We start from the raw sequence: 18,867 nt of genomic DNA, 5'->3' as shown, positions 1-18,867 counted from the left end.
GTTGATTACAATGTGAAGTTGGAAACTAAAGAGATGACCACCACTCACCATTATTCTAGACCAGGGGTCCTCAAACTTTTTAAACAGGGGGCCAGTTCACTGTCCCTCAGACCGTTGGAGGGCCGGACTATAGTTTAAAAAAAAAACTATGAACAAATTCCTATGCACACTGCACATATCTTATTTTGAAGTAAAAAAACAAAACGGGAACAAATACAATATTTGTATTTGCATGTGGCCCGCGGGCCGTAGTTTGAGGACCCCTGTTCTAGACCCACGTTTCCCTGGGGGCCAGTTCACTGTCCCTCAGACCGTTGGAGGGCCGGACTATAGTTTAAAAAAAAAACTATGAACAAATTCCTATGCACACTGCACATATCTTATTTTGAAGTAAAAAAACAAAACGGGAACAAATACAATATTTGTATTTGCATGTGGCCCGCGGGCCGCAGTTTGAGGACCCCTGTTCTAGACCCACGTCTCCCTATTCCCATGTGTCAAGCTTCTCCATCTTTCGAGATATTTGGGAACAAAGGTATGACAGCACATTCAGACTACCTTCTCTCCGATCACCTACTCAGGAGGCACTGCACTGTGTCCTCGAACAAGACTCATCCGTCATCAGGGGGTGGCAGAGCTGCGAGGTCACGCTGCGCCACCAGCTACCTGGGCCTCAGATGTCACTTCGAGGCTGATGATAAACTACAGGTCTGACAACTCACTTTCCATTTCCAGATATTTCTTGAACTTTTTCTTGTTGTGACAGGCAACCAAATTGATTAAGCCTAGTCATGGGATTTAACACTACAGCCAGCAGACTTCTATTTGTTGATTGCTATTGATTTTCTTTAATACTTCATTTAAAAATCAATAGCTGGGAAGAAAAATAGGCCTGGTTTACACATACTAGACATACCACTGCATGCTGGAGGAGGCACAAGTTTGGCAGGGCCGCTGCATCAAATTATAAGAAGAGCTCTTAGCAGGTGAAGGCAAGGGCTTCAGATCGATAGGCAGTTTTCTTTCTCAATCAAAGAAAGTGGCTATAAATTAGGCTCATCAGTGTTATTTTCGAGGCTTTCTTGAAGTAAACAACTTTAAACTTTTTGTGGGGGTTAGAGGGTCTTCCTTGAATTTACATTAAAAAGTATACATCACTAATAGTTTTTCTTTTGTTTTTTTTTTGTTTTTTTTAAAATATATTTTATTGATTTTTTACAGAGAGGAAGGGAGAGGGATAGAGAGTTAGAAACATCCATGAGAGAGAAACACTGATCAGCCGCCTCCTCCACACTCCCCACGGGGATGTGCCCGCAACCAAGGTACATGCCCTTGGCCGGAATTGAACCTGGGACCCTTGAGTCCGCAGGCCGATGCTCTATCCACTGAGCCAAACCGGTTAGGGCTTGTTTTGTTTTTTAAGGGTAGTTATGGTACCTGGAGTTCATTCGGGCTTTTATCTTTTTGGCCTTTTTTTTATTTTTTTGCCGCTCTTCTCCATCTTTCAAAGGCTCTGGTGGAGCTGTACTTTCGACCACAATGTCAATAATGTACTTCTTTAAGGAAAGATGCTCCTGCAAAATAAATCAAATAATAAATATGATGACAAATAAAAAATAACACAGTATTGCTACAGGCTTACAGTAAGTATAAAAGATTATGCAGCCCAGCAGGCATGGCTCAGTGGTTGAGTGTCAACCTATGAACCAGGAGGTCAAAGTTCGATTCCCATTCAGGGCACATATGCCTGGGTTGCAGACTCAATCCCCAGTGGGATGTGTGCAGGAGGCAACCAATCAATGATTCCTTCTCATCATTGATGTTTCTATCTCTCTCTCCCTCTCCAAAATCAATAAAAACATTAAAAAATAAAAATAGCTATCATGAAATGGTATCTAGAATTGACTTCAAAATATTATTTGGGGAGTGGGTGAGATGTCTGTGGGTGAGGCAGAACTTACCACAAGGTCACCACTGTGAGGGCTCAGTGATGAGTAAGTATATGGAGGCTCGTCACACTGTTCTGTCTACTAGGGGGGATGTTTTACATTTTCCACAAAATACCAGTGTGGAAAACATTTATCGTGTATGAAAAAATAATCTGTACACCTGAATCTTAAAATTCTGTTTGGCTTACCAAAGTAAGTGAAATAACACTATTCATCTCTCTCAAGCATCCTAGAGCTGAACCCAAGATGCAATTAACACATGTGCGCACCATTCAAGTGCTGAAGTGTGCACTGCCAGCGTGAACCTGTTGTAAGAACAGGAGACAATCTCCTGCAGAAAAGTAGATGTAGACCGAGGAGGTGCTCTACACAAAGAAGCATGATGTACATTACTGATCCAATCACCTTCCTCACCTAGTCTTGTTACGTCTGAGGCTCTGGGATGGGGCACAGGTTAAGTGGCTATTATCTTGGCCTAGAAACAGTGCTGACCAAAAACAGTCAGGCCCTGCTTTACAAAGGCAGTAAGATGAAGGTCCTAACGCTTTTCACTTCACTCCACACCCAAATCTGTGCGGACAAGGACACCAGCAGAATCCGTCCTGACACTGATCTTGCTGCACAAGGTCTGGCATCAGTACACCTGAGCAATGTTTGCACACCTGTGTACACAGGCCAGCAGCCTCCCTCTCCCTCAAACTATCCTTAGCAGGAGTATAATCCATACAATTTGGTTGCCTAATTATTTTTCCTCCCTAATCACTGTGCGGGGCACAGGTTAAGTGGCTATTATCTTGGCCTAGAAACAGTGCTGACTAAAAACAGTCAGGCCCTGCTTTACAAAGGCAGTAAGACGAAGGTCCTAACGCTTTTCACTTCACTCCACACCCAAATCTGTGTGGACAAGGACACCAGCAGAATCCGTCCTGACACTGATCTTGCTGCACAAGGTCTGGCATCAGTACACCTGAGCAATGTTTGCACACCTGTGTACACAGGCCAGCAGCCTCCCTCTCCCTCAAACTATCCTTAGCAGGAGTATAATCCATACAATTTGGTTGCCTAATTATTTTTCCTCCCTAATCACTGTGCTAGATTCCATTGTTCTAGATATGATTTGAGCCCTGCCCTGAACCATAGAACCTAATCTTTGGGCTCCAACCCTTGATGACATCCTTTCTTAAAACCCCCAGAAACTGGTTAGGATGAGAAAAACACACAGCAACCCCACCCCATCTTACATGAAATGGTGCTGCTTCAAGTTTTCTACAGCGCTGGCCTTCCCCAGACCCTCTGTTCTCTGTGAACAGCTAACTAGGCCCAGAGCCCCAGTTTGCTCAATCTACACTAATAAAAGACAAAGATGATAATTGACCGTACCTTTGATATGCCCACCAGCCAATCAGAGCGACTATATGCAAATTAACCCAACCAAGATGGCGGTTAATTTGCATATACTGGCTGGGAGCGAAGACTGAAGACAACATGGAAGTGATGAGCTGCAGAAGGGAGCAAAGTAGAGGCGGCGGAGACAGGAACGGAGCAAAGGCAGCGGGGCGGGAGGGAAACCAGCCGGGTGGCGGGGCGGGAGCGAAGCCTGCCTCAGCGGGGTTCGCTCCCTTTTCTGCTTCGCTCCAGCCGCAGGAAGCCCTATTCTTGCAGGAATCTTCCTGCAACGGGCCTCTAGTATATAATAAAATGCTCAGGAAAAAATATAGATACTGTAAATAATGTCACTTTTGTAGTTACCATAAGGAAATAGAGAAATACTAAAATATCTCTCTATAAATATATTCATTGTAAGTGAGATTTACAACAAAATATTAGTAGTAGGGATTTGCTTACACAAATTACGGCCCATGCATCAATATGAGACTGACAATCAGATTTCATGACTTTTAAGCAATAGTAACAATAAAAACATTCATCGTATAACAATAAACAAAAATTCAGGACTCATATCTATGTAATAGTTTATATAGATATAAATAAGATTTATATTATCAAAATGTTAACAGTAGGCATTATTCTTTCTAAAACATTCTATAATTACTATCCTCTATAATAAAAGCCCAATATGCAAACTGTCCCCTCGGGCGGTCGTTCGACCAGTTCGACCACTCGCTATGACATGCACTGACCACCAGGGGAGGGCGTGGGACATGGCGGGCATCGGCGATGCGGCGCCGGCAGCAGGTGGCAGTGAAGGCACTGCCAGCCACGATGGGCCTGGATGACAGCAGGACCATGGTGGAATGGTAGGGGGCAGCACCAGGCCACGGCGAGGTGCCAGGCGGGGCTGTGGGGCTGCAAGGCTGGGGGCATGAGCTGGGGCCCGATCCCCGCAGGCCACCCCGAGGGACCCCACCCATGCACGAATTTGTGCACCAGGCCTCTAGTATATTAATATTTTTGTTGCAAAATTAGTAAGAAAATGCAAGGAAAAGCAAGCTCTTTAAAGAAAAGAAAGTCAATTTGTATAAGGGCACAGCTCTAGGCTTACTTGTGCTGTGGAAGAATGGGTATAACTGTGTAAAAATACACTCATCTTTTTGTATTTACCCAAAATTCTAATTAATATGCCACGAGCACAAGGAAAAGCAAAATATACTCTTAGTCTTTTTCCAAATATAAATCAATCAGGACCAAAAATCATCCAAAAGGCCCCGGATCTCCTTCCTTCCTAATACCATTTGAAAACACACACTCCTGTCTTCACAGAGTCTTGCTCTCCTACCAACCAGTTGGAAGGCTCTTATTAAAGGGGAAATAAGTGGTAATGGAAGTGACATGACTTGAGGTGGCAAACACACAATACAATATACAGATGATATATTACAGAATTGTACACCTTAAACCTATATAATTTTATTAAGCAATGTAACCCCACTACTACACACACACACACACACGCACATATATACACACATATATATGTATATACTAGAGGCCCGATGCACGAAATTGGTGTGCGTGGGGGAGGGGGGTCCCTCAGCCTGGCCTGTGCCTCCTCGCTCCTAACCATCTGCCTGCTCGCTCCTTACCGCTGGGCTCACCACTCCTTAGCGCTGCCGCAGAGGCGCTGCGCTCACCAGCCATGAGCCTGACTTCTGGCTGAGTGGCGCTCCCCCTGTGGTCAGTGTGCATCATAGCAACCGGTTGTTCTGGTTGTTCCGCCATAATGGTCGCTTAGGCTTTTATTATATAGACTAGAGGCCTGTTGCAGGAAGATTCCTGCAAGAATAGGGCTTCCTCGGGCCTATTCCTGCAAGAATAGCACTTCCTGAGACCGCAGCGAAGCAGAGAAGGGAGCGAAGCCCACTGAGGCGGGCTTCGCTCCCTTCTCCGCTGCCTCGCTCCCTCCGTTCGCCACTTCGCCCTCGGCTCCGTCTCCGCCGCCTCGGCTCCCTCCCTTCCCCGCCGCCTCGGCTCCCTCCCATGTCCTCTGCTTCGCCTCCCTCCCGTGTCCGCCACTTTACTCCCTCCCATGTCCGCTGCCTTAGCTCCGCTCCCGTCTCTGCTACCTCCGATCCGTTCCCTTCTCCACCACTTGGCTCCCTTTTGCAGTGCTTGGCTTCCTTCTACACTGTCTTCAGTCTTCGCTGGGCGCCTGTGTATGCAAATTAACCACCATCTTTGTTGGGTTAATTTGCATACTCTTCTGATTGGCTGGTGGGTGTAGCGAAGTACGGTCAATTAGCATCTTTGTCTTTCATTAGTGTAGATATATATCTTATTTGTCACTGTTCATTCTACATAAGCATTAAGAGCAGACAGTTTTGAGGAATGTTCCCTATTCACTTAAGTGCTGGATTAGTTGCAAAGTAACACAAGATGAAATAAAAATTATCTCTCCCCCTGCTCGCATAAAAAAAAAAAGAGCAGTTTTCTTATAGGCATAGAAGTGCAGATTGACACATCTATAATCATAAAAGCATAATATGCTAATTAGACCGGACATCCTTCCGGATGACCTTCCGGACGAAGCCGGGGCTGCAAGGGAAGCCCGGGTCCTGGGTGCCTGCCGGCGGCCGGAGGGAAGCCTGGGTCCCGGGTGCCAGAGGGAAGCCGGTGCCGGCAGCCAGGGGAAGGAAGGCCTACTCTTGCATGAATTTTGTGCATCGGGCCTCTAGTTAGAAATAACACTGAACTGTAAGTCAAAGTGTCTACACCAGGATAAATTCTGCAACTCATGACAGAGTGACTTCTCTGGGCCTCAGTTCCCTCACTAGTAAAATAAAGGCATTAGACAATAAATTCTAAAGTGCCCCCTTTATAACATTCTAAGAATCAATGTGAAAACACCAAAAGGTAATTAAGGATGGCTAATTCCACACACGCACACTAAAAAAATGTGAAGTCTGGTTTTTAAGTCACAATTGTGACTTCTCATTTAAGCATCATTGCTATAATATGAAATACTAATAAATGTATGTAAGGAAACTAATACTATACAGACATGATCTCATCAGAGTTTATACCCCTCTTATTCTTTTAATTACCTTTTATGGCATACTAGACCAAAGCTCTGGCCTTTCTAACATAATTTAATATATTAAATACTGAGGTTTATGATCCTGATATTCTATCTAACTCCTCCTAAAGGTTCTCATAATTCCTGATTTTGTAAAAGAGACATGAAAAAATTAAGCTACAGACAGGTTCATGATCTTTGGGAAGGAATGTAAAAGTTCTAAAAATAGGATATATAGGGAATATGAACGACACAATACAAGATTACTTCCACTTTAGAGCTCTCTCAAGTGTTACCTCAGAATAAACACATTTCATAAAATGTGGCACATCGATACATCGAAGGAAATAATCTGCTTCCCATGATTTTGAAACACTATAATATGGACTGAGAATTGTTAAGGATGTTATTCTTCCTAGATCAAAAGGGTTTAAAGAGCTCCTCTGAAAAAAGGACCAAAGCTTCATTACAATAATAACAAGTATATTTTTACTTGAAAATTAAAAGGTGGTGTGTTATGCTCAAGAGGCTTGTTTCTCTGGAGGCAAGGTTACTTTCAGGAGCAGGGTGGATGCCAAGTTACTAATCAGACGAGAAAACAATGCAGGGCTTTAACACTCTTGGAAAACTCATTTTTCTCTCATCATCATTCTGTACTTTCTCCACTTACTATGTGCCAAGGGCTTGTGGTAACTGTGTAAGTTAAAGAGGGACGAACCTCTGGCTGTCACAGTTAACTCAGAATAAGGCCAAAAGCATGTGTGGTAAACAATTATTTTGGTTGATATCAACCCTTCATAAAACTATTCCAGCAGATTGTTCTCCAGACAGACAAGAGGAGCTCTGGTGTGTAATTACTGGTTTGCGGGATGGCCTTAGCCATATCAAATAGAGTATCTACATATATTATCCAAACACTACTCAAAAATAAAACCACCATATATAAAACTTAGTCCATTTATATTTAAAGAGAGAGTCCAGAGACTCGTGAAACTATGAATTTATCAGAGATAGCACAAACTGAAGAGTTAGCTCATGTGACAGTTTTATTATCTGTGTTTTTCAGGCACCTGGATGAATGCAGAATGAACAAGCAGGTGCTGAAGAAATGCTTAAAAAATAAAAGAAAAAGTTTGAGAGTTCTATTATATTTAGATAAAATTTAAAATTTCATCAAACAGAAAATTTGAGACAATCTGAAACATAATGCTTTTTATCAAAACAGGCCCTTTGTGCGACAGCATCATTTTGAAAAATTAAACACATGTAACAGCAACTTTTCAAACTTTACCGGCTATTTTAATTATACAGAGGATTCAACTGTGCTAAGTTCTCTTTCTATAGGTGTAGGAGATACACTTATGTTTTTATATATTATAATCTACGGATTGTATTGCTGGGAATGACAGATGAGAAAGTGAAGCTAATGAAATACTGTGAAACAGACGCCATGCAAAGAGAAGAGGCCATCTTCTGATAAAGACGATGGTCCGCCATCTGTCCCCCTGTCACTCAGTGACAATTACAAATACTCCATCAGTTTTCTGATGGGTGAAGATGATAAATGAGGTAAAGATGTCTGCAGATTCTGATGTTCCTTACTGATCTAATCTGAGGTCTAACAGATAACTCAAAGCAAAGCTCAGAATATAAGCTGATTAATTGATTACATATAGCAATGTACTTTTTTATAGAAGAGAAAATAACTAAAATAAAAGTATATTTTTAGGGATAAAACTAGATGCAAAAATAAAACTATGAAAGGGACAGCAGAGAAAGGGAGAGAAGGAAGAGGACATATCAGGCATCACTAACCAAAATGAAGTTTGCAATGTTGGTACCATACAAAAGTAATATTCAAAGAGAGAGATATTAGAGAGAAAAGAGAGATGTTTCATATTCTTAGAAGATAAAATTCATTAGTAGGATAAAATATGTAAATATGATCATGATGATAAAACTATGTAATATATATAACCAAGAAATAAAAAAAAGAAATACATACATGCAAATAATAACAATATGTTAGCAGTCTTTCCATTTTTGAGAAAAGGATATTAATGAGCACAAAAAAGCATTAAAAGAGTAAAAACATTTGTGTAACAATGAACAAAACTGATCTAATATATGATACATACCCAGAGAGAAAACATATTCTTAAAATTTTATAATGTACTAAGCTATAAAGAAAATCAATAAACTCCCCAAAGTACAACCTATCTAGCCATATTCTCTGACCATAATGCAATAAAAGTTGAAATTAAAAACAAAGAATAGTACTCATTTTGGCAGCACGTATTTCAAAATTGAGCAATGCACAGAAGACCAGCCTGGCCCCTATGCAAGACATAAGTCAAATCCATGAGTCACTTTTAAACATGTTCACTCATACACATAAAACAAAACAAAAGGCATCGCCACCCTTCTAATCTATAACCTTAGAAATATCTCTTTGTTTAAAAGGAAATAGAAAGTGAAACTCAGAATACCTTTAAAACCCATTATTTAAAGTAAGAATAGTCTGTAAAAAATGTTTAACAACTAAATGAAGAAAACTATACACTTTACTAAATGATACACACACACACACACACACACACACACACACACACACACACAAATCCAACCAAGACTTGAGTAGACCAACATGTTGCTGTATGGAAAGAATTAATACTTAAAATATATCTACTCTTATTAATTCAATCTAATTAAATTTAATGTATAATTTCAATGTAATCCCAATAAAAATTCAAACAGAATTTTCTTAGCTACATAAGTTAATTGCAAAGGTCATGTGCCAATTGAGAAGCAGAGGAATAGTCAAGGCAATTCTGAGAAAGAATAAAGAGGAACAAACTTACCCTATTACGATGGAAGCAAAAAACAAAAACTACCCACTCAATTCTTGAAGACAATAATTGTCAAGCTACACATCTATACCCAGTGAAAACATATTTCACAATGAAAGTATATAAAAACAAAGAAACTCCAGAATTTCCTGCAGGAGATTCTCTCTAGCTTGAGCGATGGGTACATAAATCATTGTTTTACTATTTTTCTACTAGCAATATACTAGTATATACACCTAGTGCTCTTAGGTATTTATAAAGAATTTTACCAAAATACTTAAAAGTAGGAACAAAATAGTTAATGTAGGTCTTTTGTAAAAGCAAGGTGGCACAATGGAAACTTAAAAAGCGGGGATACTTGTATCTATACTACTGTCAAACAAAACAGATTTTATATAAGAAAATTTTTCAGTTAGAAAAAAATACCCCAATTTATTTGGGTGAATTTATTATGAATTTTATGCTAAAAACAAAAAGCAGCAGCAGAAAAAAAGGAAAACTATTGATTTATAATATTACGCCAAAAAGAGTCATTCCACATAGCAAAAGGCTGAATTCACTAGGAAGACACACAATTTTATCTTTATTTTTTGGTTAATACTCACAAAATGATATTTTTTTCCCATTGATTTTTAGAGGGAGTGGAAGAGAGGGAGGCAGGAGGTGAGAGAGAGAGAAAGAGAGAAAGAGAGAGAGAGAGAAAGAGAGAGAGAGAGAGAGACATTGATGTGAGAGACACATCGATCGGTTGCCTTCTGACATGACCTGATCGGGGCCAGGGATTGAACCTGCAACCCAGGTATGTGCCCTTGACGGGGAATCAAGTCTGAGACCCTTTGGTGACCGGGTTAGCGCTCTAACTACTTAGCAACACTAGCAAGGGCAGAAGATACAAAATATTACTTCATATATTTTTTGTTAATTCTCACCTGGGAATACTTTTCCCATTGGTTTTTAGAGAGTGGAAGGGAAGAGAGAGAGTGAGAGAGACACATCAACTGGTTGCCCCTGCATGTGCCCGAACTGGGGCTGGGGATCGAGCCTGAAGCCAAGGTACATGCCCTTGACCAGAATCGGACCAGTGACCCTTCAGTCAGTCCACTCACCCAAACTGGCTAGGGCAGCACAGTTTTAAACTCATATGCTCTTAATAATATAACCTCAAAATAAATAAGCAGGAATGGACAAAACAAGAAGAAACAAATGGGATATTTTAATACCCTCCATCAGTAACTGTAAGAATAAACAGACAAAAATCACTATGGATACAGAATATTTTAATATCATAATTAATGTGCTTGATAGGGTAACTGGAAAATATACATTCTCTTCAAGCAGATAGAACATTTTAAAAACTGATCATGTGCTATACTAAGACAGATTTCAAAGAATTTCAGACTATATTCTCTTGCTCTTATTGCAATTAAGTTAGAAATCAATATATAAAACTTCTATGTTTGGAAATTTCAAATCAACCTTCTAAACAACTAATGGGTCAAAGAAAAAAAATATAAGGGAAATAAAAAATACATAATGAATAATAATGAAAATACTTTGCGTGAAAGAAGACCTTAGAAATTAATATCTTTATGCACTTAAATTAGAAAAAAGGCTGAAAATTAAGGAGGCAAGCATTCGCCTAAAAGAATGGCAAAATAATCTCCAAGGAAGAAGTAAAAAGGAAATATTAAAACCAAGAAATAACATTAATGAAATAAAAAATTAAAAAGCAATAGATAGGATTGACAAAACCAAAACCCAAATCTTTTGAAATACTAACAAACATCTTGCAAGAATGATCACAAAAAAATAAAGGCACAAAAAAATGTGTAAATTAAAAAATCACAGAGAAGTCTTTAAAAATCACAGAGAATACTATGAAAAATATTTTTGGTAAGACTTTTGAAAACTTATGAAGAAAACATAATTTCCTAGAAAATTTACCAAAACAGATGTAATAAATCAGAAAACTGAAATACACTCAAAGAGATTAATTACTAATTTAAAATCTGACCAACCCAGAAGGATGGCTACTATCAAACAGACATAAAATAACACTGTTGGCAAGGATGTGGAGAAACTTGGACCCTTGTGCACGGCTATGCAAAGTAAAATGGTGCAGCTGCCGTGGAAAACAATGTAATGTTCCTCATAAATTAAAAATAGAATGACCATATGATCCAGAAATCTACTTCTGAGTATATATCCCAATACTTGAAAACAAGCACTCAAACAGATATTTGAACATTCATGTCCACAGCAGCATTATTTGCAACAGCCAAAAAGTGGAAGCAAACCAAGTGTTCAACAAATGAATGGATAAAATATGGTACTGGAATATCCAGGCAATGAAATATTATTCAGCCCTTAAAAAAAAATCTAACACAGGCTCCAACATGGCTGAACACGACGACAAGGGAAATAAGCCATTCACAAAGCAAGAAACAATGTAGGATTCGACTGATGGGAGGTGTTCCGAGTAGTCAAATCCAGAGACAGAGAGTAGAGCAGTGCCTGCCAGGCTCTGGGGGGAGGAAAATGGGAATTATTGTTTAAAGGGCACAGAGGTTCAGTTCTGTGAGGAAAGATCTCTGTGGATGGATATGGATGGTGGCAGCATAACAACGTGAATTTACTTAATGCCACTGAACTGTACACTTTAAAATGGTTTAAATGAGAAATTTCAAGTTATATGTATTTTACTACAAATAAAAGTCAGAAAGACAATTTCCCCAAAAAGCACATACCAGGAAATTACAATTTTATAGACAGATTAAACAAACCCTTCAGAGAGATCATTTCTATTTTATGCTACCCAGGAATTTAAAAAAATATATATATTTTATTGATTTTTTACAGAGAGGAAGGGAGAGGGATAGAGAGTTAGAAACATCAATGAGAGAGAAACATCCATCAGCTGCCTCCTGCACACCCCCCACTGGGGATGTGCCCACAACCAAGGTACATGCCCTTGACTGGAATCGAACCTGGGACCCCTGAGTCCGCAGGCCGATGCTCTATCCACTGAGCCAAACCGATCAGGGCTACCCAGGAATTTTTTTAAAAATAGGAAAAACTAGTCAGTTTATATTATTAAACTAATATAATATTAAGAGAGAAAGAAAAATTAGGAAAATCCTAAATATTTGCATAACAAATACAACTGTTTTTTAAAATCATGACCAAAATAAGTTTATCAGAAAAGCCATGAATGTAATACATCACATTAAAAAATTAAAGGATAAATCAACCTTTTCATAAGATACAGAAAAAATTCAATAAAAATCAATACCTGTTTATTATTTTTAAGATCTTACAAAACTAGGGATCGAAGGGAACTTCCTTGATAAAAGCCATTTATAAACCCCTGTAAATTAATTAAAATTGCAAATGATCTATCTTACCTTTTTCTATTCTTTTTTTAAATATATCTTTATTGATTTCAGAGAGGAAGGGGGAGATAAAGAGAGATAACATCCACCATGATGAGAGAATCATGGATCGGCTGCCTCCTGCACGCCCGCTACTGGGGATCAAGCCCACAACCTAGGCATGTGCCCTTGAACAGAATCGAACCTGGGACCCTTCAGTCCACAGGCTGACGCTCTATCCACTGAGCCAGACTAGCTAGGGCTATCTTACCTTTCTTATTAGCATTTTGCCCAACTCAGCCCAGGTAGACAGGTGATTAGAATTTGTTCTGATAAATACAAGAAAATGCTCTCTATAACAGTCAACTTTAGATATGCATAACAGATATATGCAGCAAGACAACAGGTATATAAACCAAGCTCATATTCTGAGATTTAAAAATTTTTTACGTATTGATTTTTAGAGAGATGGAGCGATATCGATCCATTGTTCCACCCATTGATGCATTCATTGGTTGCTTCTTGTATGTGCCCTGACCAGAGATCGAACCCACAACCCTGGCGCATTGGGAAGACACTCCAACCAACTGAACTACCATTTACCTTGTCCTTTAGCATGTAAAGAGTCAAGTCTGGAAGATTCTCATTATAGCATTTACTCCAGAGTATAAAGACAGTCCCTTTTCCAACCTTATGGCGGTTACTTGGTCAGAATAAAGAGGAAGAGGAGGTTTAAGTAAATTTTATCTCTTTTCAGCCGAAGAAATTTGGAGATGAAAAAAGGAAAATAAGAAAAACACTGTAGCCCTGGCCAGCGTGGTTCGGGTGGCATCACAGCACACAAGGGACTGCTGGCTCCATTCCCAGGAGGCAAGCTGATCAATCATTCTTGCTCATCACTGATGTTTCTATCTCCCTCTCCCTCTCCCTTCCTCTCTGAAATCAAGAAAAATATACTAAAAATAAATCAATAAAATATGTATTTTTTAAAAAGAAAGCATCTGTTAGGAATTATCTGTTACATCCCAGACTGCCACCAACTCCGGGAGCCATCTATTACCTCTTCCACTTCAATGCTAGACATACTTTGGCCAAAGAGATCGACTTACTATTTCACTGAATACAGGGATGTCCTTATGGTTTTACAAATTTAAAATTACTTTTTTTCTTCAATCACCTAATTAGCATAATTTTTCAAAGTTGTATACTAATTTGGGATTTGTAAAACCACACTTAGTTGTAAACATCCAAGAATGTATAGTTAATTTAAGATCCTTCAGGAAACTCCTTTTCATACTTTCCATGAATTAAATAAAATAATTATTTTCTCTATATTTATGTACACAGGCTAACAAACAGAACTTGTATAATTTATATGCTTTTAAAGCCAAGGAGTCTCAACAAATAGAAATACATAAACTCAAATTTAAAAAACACACAAAAACTTTTTTTACTTTATTCTCTATATAGAATTAAATGTACTTCACACAACTTCCATGAAAAGCATTATCAGCTTCTTTAGATGAACTAAATCCAAACTACAAAGAAATCTGAGTTTTAATTAAAATAAATTTCATCATTTCTCTAGCATTGCACACACAAAAATTAAATATAGGAATGTATTTAAACTAGCACCCATTTGTTTTGACCTTTAAGAATCACATACTTTTATCATTTGGATTCTAAGATGATGAAAGAGAAAAACATCAGACCTTTTTTTGTGAAGGCTCAAGAAACAAAACATTTCCTGATCAAATTAAAATAAAAAATAAAAACACTAAACCTTTCTTGCTGGGCAGCTGCCTATTATGTTTAACAGGCTTAAAACAAAATGTGTCAAAGATCAAGAGTAAGTTATCTGATATGTCAAATGCATAAGGTCAAAGGTACAATTTTATTAGGTCAGAGGTGGTATAAATAAAGTCTTGTATGTCAAAGAAGGGTCACAGACCAGATGTACAAAATATAAAGACATCACAAATGACAAGTAATAACTTTAAGTAGGACAAGTATGTTTACTATAGATACCTCCACTGATTAAAAATGAAACTTCCATGTGAGAAAGATAAAACTGCCTTTCTAGATCAGATAAGTCATGTGCTATAGTGCACACTTGTGTTCATGAAGAAGGGGCTATAACTAAAAATAACTGCAGTCAAAGAACCGCTTAGTGAAGGTGACAGGCTCTGAGAAATGCATGTGAGCCGACTTCACTGCTGTGCGAACCCACAGCGACTCACTCACACCTGGTGGTGCAGCTGCCACACCGCCGGCCGCGGGGACAGCCCCCGGCTCCCAGGCTGGTCTGTGCACACGTGACTGCACTGAATACTCGGGCAACTGCAGCACAACGGCAAGTCTGTGCATCTAAACACAGAAAAGGTGCAGTGAAAATACGGCAGGAAAGATAAAAATGTGCTCCTTTCAGAGCACGCACCACGAGTGGAGCTTATACAGGACATGCTTATACTAGACTAATCTTTCAACTCCAAAAGCCGCACAAAATATACTGAACATCTCTTTGAGGGCAGTAAAAAACAGCCAACACAGCAAGCTTGAGAGATCATGATCCCTAAACAAGGGGGGCAGCACATGAGGGAGCTCCATATGCATTCTCGACTTTTCCTTGTGGGCCATGCCAACTTCTGGCACAGGATAACAGCGCAGCCCACAAGTAGCAGTCTTACCGAACTGAGGAGACAGAATAGGGTTTGGAGAAGTCAAAGTGGTTGGAGCTTGAGAGGCAAAAGTCAGACAGAAGTGAGCCCAAACAACTGCAATTTTCCCTCCAAAACTGGTCATATCCAGATACTCAAGAGAAAACAGTAGCTTCATTCCTTCTACCTATTCATTAAGAACCAATTAGAGAATTACCCCTGCTTCCTGGCCGCATCCAATTCAGGGCAAGCCATATGTCCTTGAACTATCCCCTCCTGCCCAAAATCACCCGGAACAGGCCCAAATCCTGTAAGTCCGTTCTAACACCTTATTGAGAAGCCCCATAACACCCCATGGCATTTCCCCCTTTTTTAACAAATCAATAAACCCAATTTTATTCAACTATACCTTTGTTTCTCATGGTCTTTGCCTGGAGGGCATTGACAGAAAGCTAAGAAAAAGAGTGAACTGTATATAACTTCACATCAACATAAGGGATCATCTCAAAGACTTCAGGTTGAGTGCAAGAAGCCAGACACAAAAAGTACATACTACACGATACCATCTATCACATCAAGGACCGGCAAGATAATTGATGGTGCTAGTACTGACAGACTAGTTAGTTACCTTTTGGGGGTGTGACTAGGACAGGACATGAGGAAACTTTCTGGGGTGCACGAAATTACCTAAAACTTGACATGAGTGGAACAAATATAAACATTCATTAACCTATACATTTGAGTTCTGTGTACTCTAATACATGCTTTCGCTTCAAGAAAAGGGTTAAACATACATGTGCACCTACATCAATTATGGCCCTCAAAGAACCACAATAACGTTAAGAGATGCAAGACAGCTCTAACTGGTGTGGCTCAGTGGATAGAGCGTCGGCCTGCGGACTCAAGGGTCCCGGGTTCGATTCCGGTCAAGGGCATGTACCTTGGTTGCAGGCACATCCCCAGTACGGAATTGGCAGGAGGCAGCTGATCGATGTTTCTAACTCTCTATCCCTCTCCCTTACTCTCTGTAAAAATCAATAAAATATATTAGAAAAAAAAAGAGATAGAGAGATGCAAGACAAACATGAACTTTTCATCTTTGGGAATTTCTTATAACAACAACAACAAAAAAAACCCCTAGAAATTCAAAGATTAGCAATGCCACCCATGTCTCAGTAACAGTAGGGAGAAATTATTTATTAAAATGCTTACATAAATCTAAATTCCAGGGCAATAATAATTATAGGTATATAAATAATGCATTTCCAAAAATTTCTAAATCATATACTATCATTTAATTAAGATATTATTATATACTAGAAGCCTGTTGCACAAAGATTTGCGCAATAGGCCTTCCTTCCCCTGGCTGCCAGCACTGGTTTTCCTCCGGCACCTGGGACCCAGGCCTTTGGTCTGGCCGCAGATGGCCAGAGCGAAGCAGAGAAGGTGCCTTGCTCCCTCCCGTGTCCACTGCCTCGGCTCCCTCCCTTCTCTGCCGCTTCACTCCCTTCTGCAGCACTTGGCTTCCTTCTATGCTGTCTTCAGTCTTCGCTCCATGCCTGCATATGCAAATTAACTGCCATCTTTGTTATGTTAATTTGCATACTCATCCTGATTGGCTGGTGGGTGTAGCAGAGTGACACCAATTTGCATGTTTCTCTTTTATTAGTGTAGATACTATCATATAAATCGCACAGTTTTATACGAAAAAAAATTGTTTTGAGAGAGGAAGGAAGAGGGGGAGAGAGATACAAACATCAATGATGAGAGAGAATCACTGATTGGCTGCCTCCTGCATGCTTTCCACTGGGGATCAAGCATGCAACCCAGGCATGCGCCCTTGACCAGAATCAAACCCAAGACCCTTCAGTCCTCAGGTCAACACTCTATCCACTAAGCCAAACTGGCTAGGGCTGAAATTTTTTTTTTAAATATATTTTATTGATTTTTTACAGAGAAGAAGGGAGAGGATAGAGAGTTAGAAACATCCATGAGAGAGAAACATCCATCAGCTGCCTCCTGCACACCCCCTACTGGGGATGTGCCCACAACCAAGGTACATGCCCTTGGCCAGAATCGAACCTGGGACCCTTCAGTCCACAGGCCGACGCTCTAGCCACTTAGCCAAACTGGTCAGGGCATAGGGCTAAAATTTTTATTGTCAACTGTTTTCCAAGAAATGTAGAGCATCACTAATAATTCTTTTCTTATATTATCTATAATAATAAAAGCGTAATATGCAAATCAACTAAATGTCCGAACAGCTGAGTGATAGTCCGGACGACCTTCCGGACAAAGCCAAGGCTGTGAGGGCTGAGGCAGCTGGGGCTGGGAGGGCCGAGCCCCTTGAATGAATTTTGTGCATCGGGCCTCTAGTTAAAATATAAAAACACCACAATTTTATACTAGAATTATATTAAAAACAGTATTAAATTCTTATTTTTATGTTTTGTGTTAATATGTACACTAAAATAACACATTTGTATACTATGACAGTAGTTATTAAGTGTTAATATAGTTTTAAATAATCACAGAACTACACAGAACATGGCCTTCTTAGTATAAAGGTGTGTAAATGAAAAGTGGAGCTCACCACTTCCTCATCCGAGAGCTCTCTCCCTTGGATGCTGCTGCTCTCTCGCACGGCTTGCTGGTGCTTCCTTCCCTTAATGTGGCTGAACAGATACACCTCTGAAGAGATCTACAAGCACAAAATCAAGGCAATGTCATTAACCTAGACTTGCATCTATTTTTAATGTTACACAGTCAACTCAGTAGACTATACGCGAGTTGAGATCACTCTAGCATTTACATACTAGGCTTACAAATATTTTCTTTAGAATTCTCAGGACTCCTCTGGAATAGACATGGTCAAAAAAGGCATCCCATTACAGCCAACTTCAACAGGGCATCACTTCCCCTAGGTATCAAAGTTCAAGTTTCAGCACCGAAGACATCCCTTTTCTTTTTTCGTACCAACACCCAAGCACAGTGCCACGGAACACTACGCAGGTACACTTCCACTCCAGCTGCTTCGGCACTCTGCACTCCTGTTCCCAAGTGCTCACCCTATGTTGTACTACTCACTTTGCGTAAAAACGAGGAAAGAAATTCATGGTATTCAGCAGATGCCTTTGTGTGAGTTTTAAAAAACAGGGAGAGTAGGGGGAGAAACCAAGATGGCGGCAGAGATAAACACTGGAAATTGCTGCCTCGCACAACTACTTCAAAAATACAACTAAAAGACAAAATGGACATCATCCAGAACCACAGGAAGGCTGGCTGAGTGGAAAGTCTACAACTAGAAGGAAAGAGAAAAGCATACCGAGACGCAGAGGAGGCGCAGTGCTGAAGTAAAATACTGAGGTGCAGAGTGCATGCGGACTGGGCTGGCGGTTGTCTGTTTCAATCGGGAGGGAGTCTCAGACTCTGAGCTCCAGATCCGGGCGAGTCTCTAGGGACCCAGACTCAAACCGGAGAAGTGGGACTGTCTGGCTTCGGTCGGAACTCGAAGGCAGCTTTCTCTCCGAGGTTTTCAGCGGTTGCTGGGACTCTGAGAGGCAGAGC

General features: G+C 40.0%; 1 protein-coding gene across 1 annotated transcript in view; it reads right to left on the bottom strand.

The window, feature by feature from the left end:
- Positions 1-18,867, bottom strand: part of SCAPER (S-phase cyclin A-associated protein in the ER) — a 160,426-nt gene that overhangs the window by 88,481 nt on the left and 53,078 nt on the right. The window contains exons 18-19 of the mRNA XM_014546250.1: positions 17,894-18,001; positions 1,438-1,574 (exon numbers count right to left, since the gene is read on the bottom strand). Coding sequence (XP_014401736.1) covers positions 1,438-1,574; positions 17,894-18,001 — 245 coding nt within the window. The remainder of the gene's footprint in view (positions 1-1,437; positions 1,575-17,893; positions 18,002-18,867) is intronic.

This window comes from Myotis brandtii, unplaced genomic scaffold, assembly GCF_000412655.1.
Source record: "Myotis brandtii unplaced genomic scaffold, ASM41265v1 scaffold439, whole genome shotgun sequence".
Lineage (NCBI taxonomy): Eukaryota > Metazoa > Chordata > Mammalia > Chiroptera > Vespertilionidae > Myotis > Myotis brandtii.
Note: the sequence above shows the minus strand (reverse complement) of the source record. Positions and strands in the feature narration are given on the sequence as shown.